Source organism: Conger conger, chromosome 18 (assembly GCF_963514075.1).
Source record: "Conger conger chromosome 18, fConCon1.1, whole genome shotgun sequence".
NCBI classification, from domain to species: Eukaryota; Metazoa; Chordata; class Actinopteri; order Anguilliformes; family Congridae; genus Conger; species Conger conger.
The window spans coordinates 13045393-13067282 of NC_083777.1; the positions used below are offsets into that span (position 1 = coordinate 13045393).

The 21890-nt window shown below is 44.1% G+C and overlaps 1 protein-coding gene across 4 annotated transcripts in view; it reads left to right on the forward strand.

Annotated features, from left to right (window-relative positions):
* LOC133117950 (gamma-adducin-like) overlaps nucleotides 1-21890 on the forward strand; it is a 67086-nt gene that overhangs the window by 21164 nt on the left and 24032 nt on the right. For 3 of the 4 annotated variants that reach the window (XM_061227480.1, XM_061227482.1, XM_061227479.1), the window contains 4 exons: nucleotides 15131-15356; nucleotides 18898-19036; nucleotides 20302-20453; nucleotides 21489-21569. In XM_061227480.1, coding sequence (XP_061083464.1) covers nucleotides 15162-15356; nucleotides 18898-19036; nucleotides 20302-20453; nucleotides 21489-21569 — 567 coding nt within the window. In that variant the 5' untranslated portion in view covers nucleotides 15131-15161. Of the gene's footprint in view, nucleotides 1-13699; nucleotides 13878-15130; nucleotides 15357-18897; nucleotides 19037-20301; nucleotides 20454-21488; nucleotides 21570-21890 lie in introns of those variants that run through there. The other variant, XM_061227481.1, reaches the window with a different exon arrangement.

The window sequence follows — 21890 nt, forward strand, 5'->3', positions numbered from 1 at the left end:
AGTGTGATTTTCATGACATCCCCTCCCATTCATTTTGCTCAAGCTCTTTGCTACGAGTGTCTAGTTCACCCAGTATAATTCAAATGCTTGGAGATGAAGATTGAAAGTGGGAGGAGTTGCAGTTTTGCCGCCAGACTCTGTTGGAAAGTTGGGCACTAAATGGGGAACAAAAGAGCAGTAAACAAGATTCAGTGGGGGAGGGGGGGGGGGGGGGGGGGGTACAAATTAGCTGAGGTCACCAGCTGAGTGGCCAAGACATGACCATGTCTTTGAGAGCTTTGAAAAGAAAACCACCACATTTCTCTCTAAAACTGCACCTGATTTTTCAATAAGAGTGATGCCTTTTATCCCCAAAATTGTAAAGAAGACCTATTGAAATGTTGCAGCTTGGCATTGACTGAGCAGTTTGTAAATATTTTTATTAATAAAGATTACAGCCTTCCAGTGTCTCTGGCTGGATTGTATAGGGAAGCTGTTTTGATTTTACACAACAGAGACTGGCTGGTTTCATAGACAAGTGACTGTTTTCATGAACACTAAACCCAAAACTGATTCCCACTGTGTGGAAACACCAGAGTCATCCCGCCCACCACCCACACTCTGATTTCTTAAGCAGAGAGTAAGAATGGGCTGGAGTTACTTCAGTCTCACGCACCAAAGACCTGTACTACACAAGAGCCCATATCTATCGATTTAACAGATTCACTGAATCACCGAACACTTCATCCTTAAAGAATCCCAGTCTTGAGGTATGGTGGTATTCTAATAGTCTGTAGTGGTCTTTTAGTTTCCACAGAGTCCACTGTCATGATTATTTAGACACAGCTATGTAATGTAATTGGATGTCCAAAACCTTTGGCTATCCATTGCCCAGCAGGTAAATGAGTAAATATATTGCTTGCTGATGTAAATGGACCTAATGTTGCAGGTGTGAACCCATTTCTGATGTAGAGGCAGCTGAATTATGCAGGACAGCTGCCTTAGGAGGGAGGGAGGGTCTCAGTCGGCATGGCAACCCTGCCTAGTCACAGCTACTGTCAGCTACCAAAGGCTTTCTAAGCCTATTATTTATTAGCTAGGCCATGTGTTTTGTGTTTATTGTGTTTTTGTTGTGTGCTGCGCATTGACTGAAGTACAGTGAGAATAATGGCAGTTGTCAGGCCAGAGCTAGACGTTACTCCACGAAGCTCTCGGCGAGACAGGAGAGGGGGAATCAGAACGTGTCCGTCAGTCCGAGTGAGTGTCAGTTACTCCTCGTTCCTTGGTTCCGAGCCAGTTCAGAAAGCCGTTGGCTGACCTCCAGACGTAATGGGAGGCCAGCCAAGCACAGCGTAAATCCTCTTTTAAAGCTGAAGCAATCTGCGTGACTGTTGACACCATCCTCGGTTTCATATTAAAATGTTTATCGTTCTTATTTATTTGATAAATACGAAGGACAGTCGTGCCATTGTGTCAGGCAGCGTTGTTGTGAGGACAGCCCTTCTACGAGTCCCAGCTTCAGCTCTCAGATCCTGGCCTAGCGCTCTCCCGCATATGGAAACGAGCTCGTTTAGCAGCGGGGGAGCCCGTCCCCCCCGGTCCCTCCCCATTGGCCGTCAAGGAAACGGACGGGCGGGGTCGAGACGTCGGGGTGCGCGGGGGTGGCAGGTGACCTTTGACCCAGTGTTCTGACTGCTAAGATAAGCGTCGCGAAGCAGGCGATTAGCGGACGGCGGCGCGGAGAGCAGGACGGGTTGTCTCGGGGAGGACAGAGGAAGGACAGGGAGTCTGTGCGGGAGATAAGCGGGGGCAGCGGGACCCACCAGCAGTCAGGTCTCCCCGCGATGGAGGCTTACGAATCCCCACCCACCGCCTGGCAGGAGCACCAGCCGCGCTCTAACAGACGAGCCGTTTTAATCTCTGGCCTTTGCATATGTGTAAGCTCTATAAATCACTCGCGGTTTCTGAGGCCTAGATTTATGTACGCCGAGCTATTGGTACAGGCACCTGTCTGCTGTCGCTGTCAGGTGAGGTGAATGTTTCATTTTAAGCTCTGACTTAGAGGTAGGAATGGAGAAGGATATGGGTGTAATGTATGTCGAGAGTGTCTGTTTTCACGCATTGTTGATGCTCATCTGCTTGAGCAAATAGTTATTGCAGTTTATTCTTTCAGTATTTTGAGATTTTTAAAAAAACATTTGAATGTCCATTTTCTGTTTTTGTGTGATATGTCACGTGTTGCCATGGATTGTGCTCCAATTCTTTTTTACTGTTTTGGAAGGAAAAATAAGTGATATTATGGTTCATGAATCTGTCTCACATACTTGCCTTTGCTGTCACACAGTGATATGAAACCATTTTTATTTGAACTACCTGTTTTGAAATCCTTTAACTAGGGTGTTCAGCAGGCATGATATGATGTTCATTTGGAGGTTTCCAATGAATAGGACAGTGTGTGCGTATATGATTGTACATCAGTTACATTAAACATTATGATTACAACCAGCCCCTCTCGCTGTTTGGATCATACCCTGCTACACCCTTTATCTCCCATACAATGGTGAGCTCTATCTCTCCCTCACTCTCTCCCAGAAGAGAGGGAGAGTCTTGGCCTGGTGCCTGGATGCAGCAGAGGGACACAGCTTCCTGTCAGGAAGTCAACTTTTTCGATTTATCATCTCTCTGAGACCAGCACCGGCGAGCACTTCCTGTGTGAGCTGCACGAGCCGTGGTCGTTTCAAAGCCTCTGCTGTTGTTCTCTCAGAACTGGCCTTTCAGGTGAAATGATGCTAACTGAGCCACAGTTGGTGATAACTTGATATTTACTTTGGGTTTTAAATTAAATAATGAAAATGAGTATGACTATGATATGTTAAAATGCAGCCTCAAAATGGCCTCCTTGTCTGTCATTGGCACAACTCTGGTCCTCGTGTTGACAAAGCCAATTCAAAGCCTTGAATCAAGACTAGATATGGAACGCTTTCTTCTACCTACACTAAGGAAGAGTACACGTGACTAAGCAGAAACAGCTAAGAAGTGAACTGTCTAATTACTTTTGGTCCCCTAAAATGGGGTGGGACTATGTATAAAACGGCCATTGGGTTTTGTATTCAGTTCTGTCCATATGACTTCATCACCCTCGCTGAACACCTGATGGTGGTTTGTGTACGGGGGCGACTCCCTGTGAGAACTGCTCAGCCTCTCTCCTCCTCATCTAACTGAAGTTCTCCTGGTGATTTAAGCCATTGGCTGCCTGGTTCCAGCCCTGTGAGCTCAGTTGAAGCACAACCTACTGCTTCATCATCAGCTCGGTCTCATAGTCCAAACATGCCCTCCATTTTTCATCCGTGTGCCGGTCTTTGATTGCAGCAGCCACCAGGTTTCGAGATATCGACCGCGCCTGTAATTAAGGCTAGCGCATACACCGAAAGACACAAGTGCTTTCCCTGCATTTGTTACACAGTTGATAGTAAAACACTTTATTCTAGTTGGTGTTATATCTGGCCCCAGGACACACGTGAGAGAAAGAACAGAAAAGGTCTGTGTTTTTTGTCAACATAACTCCCTAGTTTGGGACCAGTTTAATTAGAAAAATGAATAGAAATCATATTCTGTATGCTTTTATAACAGGTGTTAAATTATATAAATAATGCTTCAGGCTTAAGCCCAGGATATTTTACTCGATAGCGTTCACCACATAACTTTCTACCTCCGCGATTAGAATTCAATTCCTGTGTATAATTTCAATAAAAAATGCGTAGGTTGTGAATGAGAAGCATCAATAGTTCAGCTTGCAATCTCCTGTAAGTAGCTGCATAAAATTCAGTCTTACTGCGGTATCATGGTACCTTATACTTCTGGCTGTTTTGCACCTCATTATCTACCATTTGCGCCAGCTGTCTGACTTCTGCAAATGTTTACAAACACAGAGTTTAAAACTTTGTTGTTCCGCCAGCAGAAAAAAAGCACACTAAGGAAAATCATTGACCGGAAAAGATGAAGGTAGAAAAGAAGAAACAAGCGTGTCTTTGAACAAGTGATTCTTTGTGACAGGTAAATGGCTTAACTTAATGGTCTTGATCAAAAGATTCTCAGTTTCTCAAAGCATGTCTTGTTCATTCTGTTCCTGTTACCTGTCAAGTTTTGAAAGAAAATCTGTGAGCTTGCAAGCGAATTGGTGAAAATGGCTTTTGCCCGAAGAGACTGTCCGCTGCTAAAACCACATACATGCGTGCATTTACTAAAGTTTTCTGTATCTTAAATTTTAATTTCATGTCCAAAATTAATTAAAATTGATTTGGAAAAAGTTGTGATTTTACCCTAGCTCTGTTTGGATCTCATTGAAGTCATTCCACATTGCTGTTGGTTGTTGTTGTTTGTGGATAATAGTCTATACTGCAGTACCGTAGCATGATTGCACAATGGGACAGTGAACCAAGTCATCTATTATTGCTGTGTACAAAGCCTGAAGGGGGAAATTATGCTGGAGAAAGATGTTATTTATTATTTAAGACGTCGGGATCATTATGTAGCCTAACAGGGCTGAGAGCAGCAGCGTTTTTTGATGCCCAGACCTAATTAATCACAGCTATGAATTTTACAGTATGATCATTTGCACAAAACACTTAATTGCCATGTTGATGTATTCAACTGTCTAGCTAATAAGTGAAAGGTGTGTGTGTGTGTGTGTGTGTGTGTGTGTGTGTGTGTGTGTGTGTGTGGTAATTGTGTGAATAATGACACAATTACACGCTTGTGCGTGCATCGGTTCATTCCTGTATGCATCTGCTAATTATACATGGTATATTTACCGAACAAGATTATATTTTTCATTCAATGACACAGGCTGGCACTCTGTGTACATTTTTAAAGAGAAAGGGTCTGGATAACTCTAACCTACCCATGGCATACGCTTGGCTATCCTGGGCTGATCTGTGAATTTGACAACTCAGACCATTATCATATATTTCTCATCGTGGTACTGCATGTCAGTTTTATATGGGTCAACCTGTACTGTTCCTATGGTAACATATTAATGTTACCATGAAGGGGATTAGGCTGTTCTACACCACGCAGTATATGCGTACTGGTTTCTCTGCCGTGAACCGAAGCTTATGCTACAAACTGTGTGCTTGTGTTTTCGGCAGTTTTCAGCCTGGCCCAATGTTTTAGACATTTTACGTTTGTGTAGATTGGTGTGTGAAGTGTTCTATGTGGAATGTTGATGACATCATCCAAACCCACACCGTATGCTGGGGAAATCACTGGGACCTTCTCCCAAAGAGACTGCTGTCCTGCTGTCATCTGCAGTCTACTGAGGAGTGATGTCATCAGTCTGCCCACATGGGCTTGGATTGGTGCTCCGCATACATACGCATTATCTGTTTTTCGGTTTTAATGCATTTAAGAGAAAAGCACGTGAAGCATTCTAGCGACTAATCTTTTGGTATCATGACCTAAAACATGTGCGAATGGGTTCTTGCTTATCGATGGCCGTTCTTTTTGAACACGGCACCCATTCATAACTCGGAACATCTGCCTGCTTTTCTCCAGCCATCGATCTCACGAACAGACTGTGCATGTGCACGAGTCGGGTTTCCACGGAAACCCGGGATGGCTGACTCCAGGGGACGTGGGAAGAGCTGCAGGGCCAAGCGGTCTGCAGCGACATCAGTCATACGGACAGACTCCATCCCGTTTCCTAGAACCGAGTCACTAATTCTCTCTGTGGATCAGTTTTTGTCATTCACTGGGCTCTAGTCTTACCCTGAGGGGGAAATTTCTGCTCGAGGACAAACAAATTTACTCTCTGTCGCAGAGATGATTCTGATTCACTAAGTTAGTTGTGAGTTGGAGCACGTTGTACCTTCAATATGCCTGAAAGACATTAGCACATCTTTAACATGAATATGATATGGTCTAAATATAATTGAATCCAGACCCAGCTTGTCCACTGGCTAACTTGTGCTAACTTCATGTCACATCTGAGTTTCTGGAGGACACTGAGAAGCTGAGCACTGTCTGGGGAAAAGGGAAGAGAAGGTGGTCTTTCAGGGCCAGCATAACGGCGCAGTTGGGATAGCGGTATGGAGAACTCCAGCTCCTTGGTCTTGAACTTGAACTTTTCTCTAGTACGCGTTTGTTGACTTGGGTGAGTTCCTGCATTGTCCCGACTTTGATTCCACTGAGAGAAGCTGGGTCCCAAGTCCCAACAGGCAGGAAATGCAAAAACTGGTGTTTTTCTGACTATGAAAATGTGAAAAGGGTGGAAAACTTGTGTATAAGAAATAACCGGAAGAATGCATGTACGGCATGTATGCACTGTACACTTTACAGTAGATTCCTACATTATCAACCACGTGTCAGTTCCATTAAAATACACCAGTCTGTGCATGAAAAGGCAATTGAACAGTTCGGATCATTTACAGGCATTCGTCCATATGAGAAAAAAATAAGTGGGTAATAGCTTACTCTATAATAACACACTCCGGTGTTTTCCGGTGAGTGTGGGAACTGATAGTGTTATCCTGACGGAAAGCAGCCTGTCTTGAGAAAATAAGGGCAACATTGCAGGCATCCTAACTGATTGTTGCATCATCTGTTGATTTAAAATTCTATACGTTGCGTTCCCTGAAATCACAGTGAAGTGATTTATTGCCCTTTTCCGTCAAAGGGGTATTAAAGCACAAATGTACTTCGCAATGGCTTTTATGACCATAATACACGGATACAGATGGGAATGTTTAAAATCTAACGACTTCCCAAAACCACCCGAGTTGGAGAGCGCAAGATTGTACAGCAGTTGGTGTGAACGCAGTCAGATTCATTGCATTTTTACTGAAACTTACGTACTTATGAAAATGTACTTTATTATGATACGATATGGCCCTGTGTTTGTATAGTCATACAAAAGCCGTTTTGAATCTGTGGAGAGCATTCGGCTCAGAGAGAAGCACTCCCACTGGAGTCAGGAAGCGTTTCCCACGCGGAGTTCCCTTTCCCCCACACATCCGCGTGGGCCTGTTCACGCTGCGCACCCCCCTTAAAGAAACGTGCCGACTGCTACAAGGCTGCCCGAAGTGAACAACGTGTTGGACTGTCTGTGACCAAACTTCTGCCTGAACTTAATCGATTGACTTACGTCGTGCAGGAACAGGAACGCATAAGGAAATCAGACGCAACAACGAGCCTCCAGGATTCAAGTTTAAGTTCCCTGCTCTGGCTGAACTTTGGCCGGCTCGTTTCATTTTTATAGGCTAGCCAAGTGTCAAACTCGACTTTGGGCTCGTAACGTTGGAGCAGTTGTGGGTTTTAATGCAGCAAACATGACAGCGGAGGTCTGGGAAAGCTATGGATATGCTCTCCTTTCCCAGAATACGTTTCTGGCTTCTACGCACGCCGCGTTTACCGTGAAACGCTCAGTTCTCTGAACCGCAGGTTTTTGAAAGTGTATTTTCCCTGACTGCCAACTGTGAACATTGTGCGCTTACAATAGAGACCATTATAAAACTGTTGTTATGTCCGCCTTTCTGCCAGACACAGGCCGCTGATTGTCCTTGACCCTCAGAGACTTTTACACACAATATTACCCGCCCAATATGACATAACATCACGCGCTATATTTACACAGTGGCTGTAAAGTTGAACACTTTTACTGTAGTGAGACCGGGTGCATCTGCTTTGCATGTGGGATGTAGTTTTCAAATGCCTGGATTGAAATGTCAGTCAAATAAAGAGCTGTAGGATAAATCAGTCTTTTTGTTCCAAGGAATTTGTTGCCAGGTACAAACTTGCATGTGTCACTGCATGTGACTAGGTGAAATGTCCCACAAGAAATGACTTCACCGGGCCAACACTTTCATTACAGCATTGCCGTTCGGTCATGGGTAAGTGATACTGAGCTGGAAGAACGCCTGCCAATGAGGTCAGAGTGCCTCTGAGTGTAGCTGTAGGTAAACGTCCTGCTGTCCCTGTGATTTCCTGAAACTCGGGAGGCGTGGGTGGGACCAGAGAGCCTTTCGTTTGCAAATGAAGCCCAGCTCGTCAGTCGAGAGCTGCGACCAGAGTTTTACTGCGGCGCGGGACACAATGGCCGTTTTTTACAGCCTCGGGTTTCACGCGGTCGGCGGAGCGTTGGTATAATGCCAGCATTCAGCCGCGGCACGACCGTTTATGCTCCGAAGTCGCTTTTAAAGTGACTTTCTGGAAGAGAAACTCTTTTCGCCCCTCTTCTAAGACCCCCTCCTCATAAGGCCGATCTCAAGCTGCTTTCTGTTCTTCGCAGTCTTTAAGATGAAACCAGATGAGTCACCAGGGAGGTAGAAGTGGAGGTTGTAGGCTTGTGTGGAGAGGAGGGCTGTGAAAAACGTTTTTTTTTTTTTTATCGTAGCAGTCACAAAGATGTCTGATAGTAATACGTCTTTGATCTTGTTTTCCGAGGGCCCCCGTACGGAATGTGTGCCCGCCCCTCCTCCATTAACTTTGGCTGAAGATTGCACTAAACTCACAATATCTCAGAGTAACTGCAGCCTTTTTCTTCAGGGGTTGGGCTGGACGATGCAGCCTCTAGACAGAAATATAGGTACGAAAAGTGCCTAAAAGTTATCACTGGGGTTTGTACCTTTTTTGCTGGGAAAACATACTGATTTGTGCCCAAAGAGAACATTACTGTACTTTCAGGGTTGATCCTTGAGGCACATAATTGTACCTCCACTGTCAGTTAATTTCCGAGAGTGTAGTGCTGCTGTAGTTGATGCAGAAGGCAATTTCCTGTAGAGAAGAAACTAAACATCATTTTCACTGTGCAAATGAACTGTGCCATATACAGTGCATGCATATTGAAATCTGAGTTCAAACTGAGTCCAGGTAATGCTGGTTATGCTGTGTGTGTTTTCATCATTCACTCTCTTAATGAAGCCTGCTGAAAATAGGCTCTGCATTTGACATGTTTTCTACATCTAAATTTACATTAGTAACTAACTATTAGTAACTAACTAGTTCACTGTGTTTGAGATTCTGCATCTGTGTTTTAGAAATATTTTTTGGAATTCGGACTGAAGTGTATCTGCAGTGGTTATCTACTGAAGTGGGGTCGAGTGGTTTCTGATTACTTGGATAATTTCCGCATTTTAATGATGCCGTAATGGGTTTCTGATTACAACACAACCGCTCAAATGTTTGCTGGGAGTATTGATTGGCCCATCTTTGATCGATGGCAGTTTGAAACCTTTTCATGTTCAGTTACAGGCTTGAGAAACATTGTTTTAACATGCTCGTGGACCACTGTTCATTTGTGAACATCAATTCCGCAGGTCATGTTGAAAGAAGGCTTAAATAAATGATGAAATGGAGAGTGTGAATTGTGGTTGTATGTGTGTGCCAGGGGATTAACTTTTGCCTATCTGGCTGCTGTGCAGAATTTCTTTTTTGTTGCCATTATAAGATTTTAAAAATGTTACGTTTATTTTATTGATTCTGCTTTTTTAGTTGAAGCTGAATCCATATTTAAAATGGTCCTGTCTGGTTTTCTGTGCTCCTAGGAAGTACCAATCTATTATGCTATTGGTGTTTTGTTTTGTATCAGTATCAGTATGTGTGATTATGGTTTTAGGGTCCAATGAAAGTGACATCACATCCTTGCACAGACTGTAATATTGTTGTGTTGTGGGAAGAACAAAATGTGTTCCTCCTTTGAAGTGCTGTTGATTCGGTTTTATCTAGACACAGATCTTTGGAGCCTCATGAGAAAATCAATTTTTTACAGGAGCCTAATAAACAGGGTGAGAATGATGTTGTAAAAGTTTGTTTGGATGCTGGCAGACTCTCCCCACTGCACACAGACGCTGGCATGCATGCAGGCTGCTGTCGGACAGGGGGAAAGGGATGTGGCTCGCACCCGCTTCCTGGGAGGCTACTTCCTGTGCGTGTGCTAATGGGTGCCTGTGGAAAGCTGTATGTGTGTGTGTGTGTGTGTGTGTGTGTGTGTGTGTGTGTGCGTCAGATTAACCATAGGTCAGTCTATCAGCCATGGCGTGTAGAAGCGGGTCTGTTGCATGACCCCTGATAACCGCAGGCCGCGTTGTCGGCTAACGGCGCGGTTCTTGTGTAAACCTCAACAGCTCCTGCTGCCCCTGCGTTTACGAGCAGCACTGTCGAGAGAGCACATTATTCAGTTATCCATTTCAGTGCTTTATGTCACAGGCTCATGCAAAGTGCTGTTTACAGTGCGTCTCTGTTGCTTTGTTGTACCCTGGCACAGTTCAGACATCAAAGGAGTGGCAACATGGACTCCTCGCTTACCATTGGAGGTTATGGTGCTGGTGCGCCAGTTAGTTTGGCTCTTTATTTCATGCCGGAATGTCTTGGCAGTTTGTCGTTAAGTGGGTGGTTTATGTGCTGATATTCATAAAAGGTGACTTCGGGATCGCATTAAGGAAATAAATAAGTGCTGCAGACCAAATGTGCTGTTATTTAGCTGGACCTCCGTTCCATGAAGATTTTGAGGTTTGTTTTAGTCGAATCTTGGCGCAGTTATTCATTCCAAGATTATCATGTTGAAGTCACTGTATTTAGACCCTCTGGAATGTTCTGTTTGTTGTCTTTTAGCAGAGACATATCAATATCTTGGTGATATTAATGCTAAAATCTAGCAGACAGTTCAGAGAACTGAACGTAAATTACAAAGAGCACAATAGAGGTCCTGTCGGTGAACTGAGAGTTGCGTCATGCAGACGCTAAACATTGGCTCAGAGGCTCATTTTCTGAGCATGTGACATTGGCACTCAGACTACATAGTTTCTCTGATCGTTTCCTCGTTGACTGCTCCTGTGATGACCGCCCAGGGCTAGGAGACCGTTGGCACCTGCCGTGCGTTGGCAGTCTAAACACATCTTCAGCACACCTTGATTTGTCGCACGACACATTCATTATGATGTCTCTCTCTCTTTCGCTCTCTCTCTATCTTGTCTCTCTCTATCCATGGGCTTGGGCAAGTTTGTGCTCTTCCTCACCCTCTGTGAGACTCTCCTGGCTTGAGTTCACAGCGCGGTGTGGGTAAACTACAGTAATGATGGCCTGCAGTTTATTATGGTTCCAGTTAAAAAGAACAGTGGGATGGCTGAGCTCTGACTGGGCATTGATCAGAATTACCCTGAAGGGAAACAAACAGGCCTACATCTGTTAGCTGGCTGGAGGTTTCGTTTTATGGCCTGAGGCATGGACATTTGTTTTATGATTGTGTGTTTTCTTCTGCGTATGTATTTCTTAACACAGCTGCAGTTTTGTTAGCTGGTTCTGGGCTTGTGTTCTGAAACCAAATAATTGCACCGTCTTTTCAGATTTATGCAGTATATATCACAGCACATAATTCTACAGGTCTTGCACATTGAGACAAGACTGAACATTTCCATCTGATTTCATTCTGAATGCAATATTCATGAATAATTGCAATAACAATGATACTTATTAGTCTGACTGTTCTATTACTCATTTTAACATGTTACTTCAGCAGTGCGTGAAGTTTAGGTTGCAGTCTGTTATACATGTTAGCTGCAGCATGTTATCTGCATTAGCTGCAGCCTATGTTATCCTTGTTGGCTGAGGTCTGTGTTATCTGCGACGCCACTGCTAATTGTTACATAAGGAAATGGCATAATGCTGTGTTGGCTGCATTCATTCCAGCTTGGAGGTTGTCTCATGTCCTCAGTCTTGCTTTTCGACTGCTCCAGTGCCCAGGAACATCAATCAGCCGGTTTAAAAAACCCTCCACTGCTGCTGAGAAGAACAATTTCATTTCAAGCAAATCAGTTGTAATAAGTCACATAGCTTTATTGCGAAATGCAAAAACAAATGTTAAAAGAATCCCCGGAGGCATTTTTGTTATTTCTGAGCAATTATACCTCTGAGGGGTAAAACATTTGCATTCCTGGACGTTTGCCTCATCTAACACAGCCCTCTCCTGGTTATTTTAGATTGTTCTAGAAATTTCTCCATGGGAGAAGCAGAAATAATAGCTCTGTAAATAAATCCTGGCAGGCAATCTTTTCTTGGCAAAATGGTCAATGTGCTATAGCCGCTATCAGAAAGCTGACTCACAGAAAGGCTGATAACTCTTAATGCAGCATTTTTGGCAGAAGAGGTAAACGGAAGATTCTGCCCATCTATGTTACACTTGATCTGAGGCAGCAGCTTTGCTTTACTCGCTTACATATCATTTGAAACCTGCATTAAAACCCACCTGACCATAACAAAGCCTTTTAAACCAGTTAGTGGTTTTCTGGAGGAATAGCAATGCCATTTTAGAAACATGTTATTAAATGGCCCAACCTATTAGCTCTGTATGTGTGTGTGTGTGTGTGTGTGTGTGTGTGTGTGTGTGTGTGTGTGTGTGTGTGTGGTGGGGGGGGGGGTGATTTATCATATCTCTTTTTCTTTAAAATGGTAAGTAGTTAGAGAGAAGGGAGCAGGTTAGCGGTTACCGAGTAGGGAGCAGGTTAGCAGTTAGCATGTAGCACACACACATGGCTTCAGTGCTTGGGAGTGCTTTCTGTTTCACTGAGGAATCTTCAACCCAGCTCCTCTGTCATATAAACAAACAAGATCTGAAGCCATTCAAGTTTACCAAGTTCAGCCAGCGTATATTTTAATGCGTTAACATGTGAAATGCTCTGTCACAGCCAAGCTAAATGGTGGATGCTTTTGAAGTGGACTGTGTATAGTAGCCGTGTGACTTCATGCACGAAAGCCATTATCATGTTTTGTATTACAACACAGATCCTGCGCTTGCTTCTTTGAAGTTAAATATCCAGTAAATCTAACTGTCATGGTATTCAGTTTACACTGTCTCATGTTGAGGATGATGACACTATATTTAGGTTGCAAGGCTACAGTGGGTGAACATGGATAAAAGCTTGCGAATGTGCCGGTCACACTGGAGCAGTTACACGTTTACGCTGCTAGAACATTCTCTTTAGTGCGCATAAGCGTGCCACTCAGATCTGGGTGATAAAATCTCTCAATAAAATATTTCTCACATTCTCTGATTTTTGCAGTTTAATTGTATTAAGACTTACTAAGGGTCACTGCATGTCATGCTACAATTTTTATGTTTATATTAAATATAATTTTGTAATATAGTTTTCTGAAATGTATGTGGGGCACTGTTGTCAATATCTGAGGGGTGCAGTTTGCCCAGGTTGTGAGTGGCAGTTATATTTCTCCGTAATGGGTGCTGTTGACAGAGGAAATGGGGTAATAGAGTTTGCACAGTGCGAGCAGAGTATAAGGAACTGACCCATGAAAGCACTGAGGGCAGCTCTGGTCAGCTCTGGCCCTCTGGGTAATAAATTAAATTCAGCCCGCTTTAAATATTTATTATTCCCACATGGCTACCGTGCCGGGGCTCCTAGCCTTTGTAGCCGAATGGAAACTGCAGTAACCGACACCCCTTATTGTGTATTGTGGTCTTTCCACTTCACGGGCAGTGCACAGAGGGTGTCTTCGTTGCCGTTAGCCTGCCGTTAGCTTAGCCCGGGAAAGGCCATTGAAATGGCTGCGTCTGCTCGTGCTTGACAACAGCAGTAGCGTTAGAGCGGCGGGGGGATTAAGCCGGTCACAAACACACACACACACATGCCCTCTCTCACTGTGCGCAGGCGTGCACACGCACACACACAGCTGTTGAAATCTGCGGTCGTTGGAGTGTTAAGCGGCAGCTGAGCCTGTTATCGGCAGGTTGCGGCCTGTGGAATAGGGTTTACCGGCAAGCAGTGGGGAAGGGAATAAACGCCTCGCCGCCTCTTTCTCATTTTCGCTTTCCCTTCTCAAGTCCCGCTGGGAAAAGAGCGTGCTATGTCTTGTGACCGGGGGCTCGTCCGGCACTTCCTGGAGATATAAGAAAGGTCGGATGTTTGATTTGATTGTGCTTAAGTTTGATACTGGCAACCTGCTGATGTATAGAAATGAACTGAATGGTATTCACGGTAATTCGTATGTGTTGAACTAATGGACGAATGCTGCCATCGTGTATTGATGTTTCTTACACTTTCTGCTGTTTCTTATCATTGCCTATCTGCCAGGGGTGCTCTTTTTGTTTAGTTTTTTTGGGGAGTTGAAGAACCTGCTTTAAAAATCTACTCCCTGCAGAATGGGTTATGTGGTTTAACCGCAGAGAGGAAATGTGATGCCTGGACTTGACTCTGTTGAATCGAGTGAAAGTGAAATCACGTTTGGGCAGCTTTAATGAAGCGGATGATCTGGGGAACCTGTGGCTGGTGCTGGGGAAACTGTGGTGAAGGTGGCTCTCCAACATCAAAAGAGAGAGGGAGCCTGGTTCAGGTTCAAAACCACGTCTCTCTGGCTTTGAGGCAGCCGGTCTGGCCTGGTTCTGGTTTAACGGTAATGATGTTTGCCGAAGAACTTTTACATTTCAAATTCCAGATCCCCAGCATGGAGAGAGAACCGTAGCGAGCCAGAGATTTTGGGAACATACTGATGTCCTCTGTTTTGTGTTTTTGTTGTACTCTCGGGAATCCTGCGCACTTGGAAACGCGTTGGCATAATGACTCTGTTGTGAGTATCGGAGGAGAGTCGCCAGTGATTTAGACAGAATGTGCAGCTGTGCTCTTGCCAACAGACTCGTACTCACAAGGCTTGGAGACGTTCAGCCGGTTTCTTTATCCGCCTTTCGAACTGGACACACAAATGATACCTTTATTTCCCCACTGCCATTTCACTTAAATGTCCCCATAGTGGTTAAACCAGTGTGTCTGGCCTAATAGCTTTACTGTTTTAGTTACAACAGTGATATTGTTCGCCTCATAGTCTATTATTCAGCAGTTAGACCTACGGTATAGCACTCTTCCTTACACTTGAAGACTGTGTCACTCACTTTTTTTTAATGAATATAAATAAAAGTTACAAGTGTAATTATATGTTTTTCTTCCTTCAGAAATTCCACTGACTTTCTTATTGAGTTTCTATTCTCTGAACGTTGATAGTTCATAATTCGACCAGACAGCATGACATTTTTTCCTCCGAATATGAATGACTGCTGAAATAAATTTGTGTGCATGTGTGAAGGTGCTGTTTCTGCACTGACTGTGCTAATCGCTCTTTCTCCCTCTCCCTCTCCCTCCCTCTCCTCCCATCACAGCTGAAGGTCAGAGCCAAACAGAGTTCAGGCCATGAGTGCAGATGCCAATCAGGGGGTGGTGACGACCCCTCCCCAGCCCTCCGTGGGCCACAAGGAGAGGTACTTCGACCGCATCGATGAGAACGACCCGGAGTACCTCCGCGCCCGAAACATGTCGCCGGACCTGAGGCAGGACTACAACATGATGGACCAGAAGAAACGGGTCACCCAGATCCTGCGGAGTCCGGTGAGCACATCTATCTTCCTGGCCCCCTTAGTCCAGGTTAATCACCAAGATCCAGGAGTCTGGTGTGCACATCTATCATCTTGCCCCCCAGTCCAGTTTAACCACCAAGATCCCTCAGTCCAGTGGGGACATCTATCACCCTGACCCCTAGTCCAGTTTAAGTGGATCCCTCTCTGCTTCAGATGATGTTTGGTGACCATTCTGGTGAAAGTTGACCGCTGCACATCACCCAAGCAGGCGATGCACAGGTTCTATAGAGGCAATAAACACGGCTGCAACTGTGGACTTCCCTTCTCTGGCAGTGAGTGCCTCACTCTAATGCGTCTGATGTCCCTGAAAAGCTCAATATAGGCACATAATTCAGTCCATCATACGTGTGTGTTGAAAACCAAACTCGTAAACAGTAGTTCTGCATTAAGATGGCGTGTTTATGTGGCAGGCAGCCAGAACATTCCAGACATGGTATCGCTGCAAGGCTTTTTCACTCAGGGGATCAGGAGTTTGTTTGCGGAAGCTAATCGCACTTCATCAAGCCCGGCTACACCATGTGTACAGAGAGACATGTTAGCCTACGGCAGGTGTACAGAGAGACCTGTTAGCCTAAGCCAGGGGTACAGAGAGACCTGTTAATCGTCACCAGGTGTACAGCGAGACCTTTTAGCCTACACCATGTTTACAGAGCGACCTGTTAGCCTACACCAGGTGTACAGAGAGACATACATACAGCTCTGAATTTGTGGCCAATACACCAAAATGGCAGGTAGTACTGTTATGAGATTCTGTGCCTCTGTAAAGGCTTGCCAGTCAGGCTTACGAACTCTATGACATTTTTTGAAGACGGTGAACAAAGGACTGCATTATTCATGATGACGCCGTCTTTAAGACTGGGAAGTCCCCTGCAGGGAGTTGCATGCCACGCCAAACTGCATTCTGGCCCAGCTCATTTGAAGCATAGTAAACGAGCCTGTCTCCACTTTGGGGAATAGGAGACATCTGATTTTGTATGCATTTTGCAAGGATATTCTGATCTTAACAGTGGGTTATGAAATGATAAACATAGGGTTAAGTGGGTTTCAGTAAGTGCTTGTGTGAAAAAGCCCTTGCTGGGGGCACTGTTTTAAATGTGTGTAGTTCTTCTTTGTTCACGCTGAGACACTGTTAAAGCAGGCACAGCTGATTCATGGCATTGCCAGGGAAGGGCTGTGCTCTGCCAGGGTTACTGTTCATAGGTTATTCACTGACCTGCAGCTATGAGCAGGAAGTATGCTTCACAGAAATTCATCCTTAAACATGATCCTTAAACATGATGTCAGATTACCGCCATGTTAAATCTCTAAAGGGGACAATTTCAGTTTCATTAAGTGTATATTATTTATGATTCAGAATTTCCATTCATTATGGTACTGTAATTGTTTTCCGAGTTGCCGTGGATACAGTCACTGTTCACTGGACTAGACCACGAGACGATCATCGTCATTGTCAGGGTCATGTTATGGGTTATTGTTTTGCTGCCTACATATATTAATAAGATCTATAAAATACATCTTACCGGTTTATTAATACAGATCAGATCTGTTAGTATGCAATAGGATACTGAATAATGACCTGCTGTGCAGCTTGATGAATTGTTTGTAAAAATGTGGTGGAGTGTCCACACGGGTCTGCTTCCAACTCACGCACAGGTTTTTTTCCCTGTTTAATGACTGATGTCACTTACAGATATTGTAAAATGTTTACTCGCATCGTCTCAATCCCCAGAGACATTTTGACGTGGCTCATTGCAATGTGGTCAGCAACCGTGTTATTTTGCAAATGCCTAAAATTCAGTTACCCATTGTGACAGTGATTGACAGTTTTTGCCCCTCTCTCTTTAAGGCTTAATTTGCATGAGAGCGATGCAGATATCGGGACAAGACGTATGTTTCCTGTTTCTCCACGAATGTCAAGCAGTCTGCGTAAACTAATTAAGCAGTCGAATGCACACCCGACAGGCTACACATTTCATAAATGTGTTGGTGTCATCATTTAGATTTATCTGTTCTGGGTCAGCGACACTTTAAATTGGATTAGTCTAAATAACTACTTCAGAGTGGAAGAAATATGGGTTTGCAGTAAGGGAGTAAAGTTGCAGTGCAACAATCTCCGCGAAAATAAGAATCTGCCTCTTACAGCGCTTATGCTAAATTCTTCCGTCCGAATTTGTGCTTTAATGCAGAGAAGGTCCCCTTTAGTTTGATTGCTTTATACTTCCCTTTGTGTCAGAATAAAGAGCGGCAGTTTTAGCTGGGAAACCCCAGCCGTCCGCGGCTCTGTCGGAACAAGCACACCGAGGCGCGCCCTAATTACACTGAAACAGCCAACCCGCATGCTTGGGCCGGCGAGCCTGCAACCCGTGCCTGCAAGCACAGCGCCGCCGGTCGCCATGGGGACCTTGTCAGGAGTCGTGAGGGAATGTTCTGGACGGTCACAGAGCTGCTAGACTTTTTTCTTTTCTTTCTTCTCCTTTCGGGGAAAGTGTGGTTTGCTTGTACTGATGTGTTTTGTGTAGAGTGATAGCAGAAAGGACTGTGTGTTGTGTCATGTTGCATAACGGTCTGGAAACTGGCTTGTATCCCTGCCGTCATTGATTTGATCAAAGTACTTCACCTGTAGTAGTTAATTCAATGTCCAGTTCTATCAAAGGAGCTCTGTTTAAAGGGTATGTTTAAAGAGTTGTTCTTATTCAGAGCGGCTTACATCTGCCAAATGCTTTAATTGTAGAGGAATGGCTGCTGATGTACTTCCTACTTTTTACTTTATTTGGAGTTAAGCTGGTCATTTATTCAATTTAGATTACATGTTGTATGAGGATGGGCATAATTGTATTTGCCTACCAAGCCTCGTGATGTGCCTCGCGAAAACCTCCTCGAATCATGATGTGTTTACTTAGGTCTTTTTGTATTTCGGTGCTGTGGTTGTAATTTTGTCAATAATGTTTGTTTAAAAATAACATGAAAACAAAAGTCATTTAAAAAAAATAAAAAAAGATTATTATCCAAGGTTTGTAGTGTGCATCCTGTGTAAGCACTTTGAAACTGCATTTTGCATTACATATTGTGCTTATTATTATTATTATTATTATTATTATTATTATTATTATTATTATTATTATTCAGTGAAGGCACAAAAAATGTGAAATGATTCGAACAACCTCATTTAAAATGTACCCTGCAGCAAGACAATGACCCAAACATACAATAAACTTGGGACCTATTCAGTAACAACATGTGGAAATGTTTGCAGTGGCCCAGTCAGATTTAAACCCCAATCGACATGCTTCTCAGTCCAAATTCCTGTCAAACACTGAATGAGGCAGTGGTAAAAGCTTGACCAAGCATTTCAGCTGACCACCTCATGAAGCTGGTGACCATGAAAAACTGTTGGCCTGTCTGTGGCTCCTAATCCTGTTTCACAGTGATGTCATCGTCCAGGTGTTGAGAACTGGACTGTTGGGGGGCGGGAGGTGGCATTCCTGTGATTGGAGTGTGCGTGTGATTGGCAGGCGTTCAGGGAGGAGCTGGAGGGGCTGATCCAGGAGCAGAAGCGGAAGGGGAACGACCCCGCCGGCCTGCTGGCCCTGCGGCAGATCGCTGACTTCTTCACGGCCAGCGCCATCCCCGGCTGCTCTGCCCCCTCCGCTGGTGAGCGCCTTCGCCGTCCGTCTCCACGACAACACGCCGTGTCGCCCGCTCCGCTTCAGGCTTCTATCGCTGTACACCCACACTTTAAAGGTTCCATATCGTACACCTTTCCAGTGTTCTATTTTAGGTCCTGATATCCATAAGCTGTTTGTTTTATGTACTTAAAACCTCTATCCAGTTTTACATGCTCATGCTCCAGTGCCTCTCATGAGCTTTACCAAGAACAGGCTGTTTTAGTGACTGTGTCTTTAAGGCTCATTGATATCAGTGAACCTCTGTTCTGATTGGCCACCTATCTCCAACTAACTGAACACTCTCTGTGCCAAAGGTTTGGATTTGTTCTGAGTACAAGGGGGCCGTGCTGAAGTAGAGTTATGATGTCACAAATTTCTGGAAGTTTCAAACAGCTCGTTGAAATGCTCATTTTCTTCTTATGGATTGTGTGGATTTATTTGGGGACTGTGTGTTTTGATACTTTCACAGTATTTTTGTAGCACCTTCAACTCTTCTACAGTATAATCCATATAGCAAGGGGAATGCTATTTTCCACAATGTGGGACCTTTCATGCTTCTAGTTCCAAACCCAGTTCCCTGCCTGGGCCATGCTGCCACACACATTCTCAGCCTGTTGACTTCATTATGTGCTGTTACACCATCTTTAAAGTCACTGTCAATTAATTCCGTCCGGTTATTTTGATAAATTTCCCTGTTCTATGAATACTGTTCTATGAGTCTGTACTTTACTTTAATTTCTTTAACCACAGTTAACTTTTTTGTGCAATGGCACATCGGCTAAGAATAATAGGATATCTTCATGCATGAAAAATGTGTTTTTAAATGGCGTACATTCTGCCGGGTGCAGTTTAATATTGAGCTTTTTTATGTGTGCTTTGGTTAATGAAGTGTCTGTGTGTATTAATGAACCATTGATTGGTGATCGCTGCGCAGTCTGTCGTGTAATTGGGTTCTGGGACTGCAAAATAAAACAATGTTGTTGTTTTTTTTTGGTTGTTTTAGCACAGGGCCTGAAATTATTTGGCTCCCTTATTGACTGACCTGCATTGTCTGCAAAATACATTCTGCTAATTTCACAAATTCTAAAGCGGCCATGTTGTGTTGCAAATATTCCGTCCCTCCTCCCTCTACCTACAAACCAAGCATCATGCACAGTTCTATACAAGCACAAAATGGCCGGCCGAGCTACATATATAAGCATGCTGTCTGAGGAGACCCTAACGTGTCTCTGGCTCTCTGTTCCTCTCCAGGCCTGGGGATGGTCTGTCCCATTAATGACATGTTTGGGGTGGAGCTGTCCTCCCTGGTCAAAGGGGAGCGGCAGACACGCTGCAAGCTGGCCAGCCTGTACAGACTGGTGGACCTGTTCGGCTGGGCACACTTCTCCAGCTCCTACATCACGGTGAGTAGACCCCTCAGCCAGCGCTGGGGCTTGACACTCTCACTTCTCCCAAAAATAATCTTATGAATCACAAAAAAACCTATTTCCTACATGCTTTACCCATGACCATGTTGAAATGTCCCTGAGCAAGACACTGAAACCCTAATTGCTCCCAATGATTTTTTCATGGTAGCCTTTCACCATTGATTTGTGAATGAGAGGAATGATTCGTAAAGCGCTTTGGATAAAAGCTCTAAATAAATGCAGTCCATTTACCATTTACATTTAGTTGTTTTTTTTCCCACATTGGGACACTAACTTTATTTGAGTAACTCTCAACAGTCTTCACCTCGTGTGAAATTTAACTCCTCTTCCTAATTCACCGAACAGGTTATACCTACCTATTGCCTGCTTTGTCATTTTTTAAGCACTTCCATATTAGGTCTGCACTTGTGAAAGACAAGCGCGGATGGTATTTGCGTAGTAAGCACCTTCTCTGATAGAAGCGTCACGCACCCGCTGGGAGTGAGACTGAGGAGGGTGAACGAAATCCGTCACACACGCACCCTGTAGCTCCCCAACTGTCAGAAAGAGACCTGCTTTTCAACACGCACATAACAGTGCTGAGAGCATTTCAGTCACACACAGCGTGCCAGTGTGTTACGTGAATCCTCGTTTTAAGCTTTACTGTAATTAAGTAATCATTTTTAATCTATGAATTGACATTCATCCCCTTTAAGGGAGAACTGTGACATTGGCTAAAACAGTTGCGGCATTAGCTCAGGAGGATAGTGCAGTTGTCTGGCAGTCAGAGGATTAGATCCCCCATCCTGGGCGTGTCAGTGACCCTCAGCAAGACGCCTAACCCCCAATTGCTCCTGTCGAGCTGATTGGTGCCTTGCCTGGCTGCCTTTCCGTGTTGGCGTCTCAGTTTGTGTATGAAATGGATGAATGAGAAGCATTAATTGTAAAGCATTAGAATTTTACCGTTTACCATTGAAAAACATGTATGAATGAATTGTGTTTTGGTTTATTCTTTCTTTCTCCATGTTATAGGTCCGAGTCACTAAAGAACAGGACCATATTCTCATCATTCCTCGAGGCTTGTCTTTTTCTGAAGCCACAGCAGCAAATCTGGTAAGGAAAATATAAGGACAGAGTAATCAAACACTGAGACAGACAGAAAGACAGAAAATGATTACTCATTCATATTGCTTTATATTCAATGGAAGAACAAAGTGTAGCTAGCTACCAGTTTCAGAACTGAAAAGACTCAAATGTGTGTTGTAGTTAAATTCTGTTTTTTTAGTTCCCTTTTTAACTTTAAAACTGACCAGATAGTGGCTTGAGAAATGGGTCCACTTTACCAAAATTAAAAGGCAGACTCCTCATAGGAGCAATTTGAAGCCATGACCGATAAAATAGCGTTTTTTTACTTGATTGAATACCCTTTTGGCA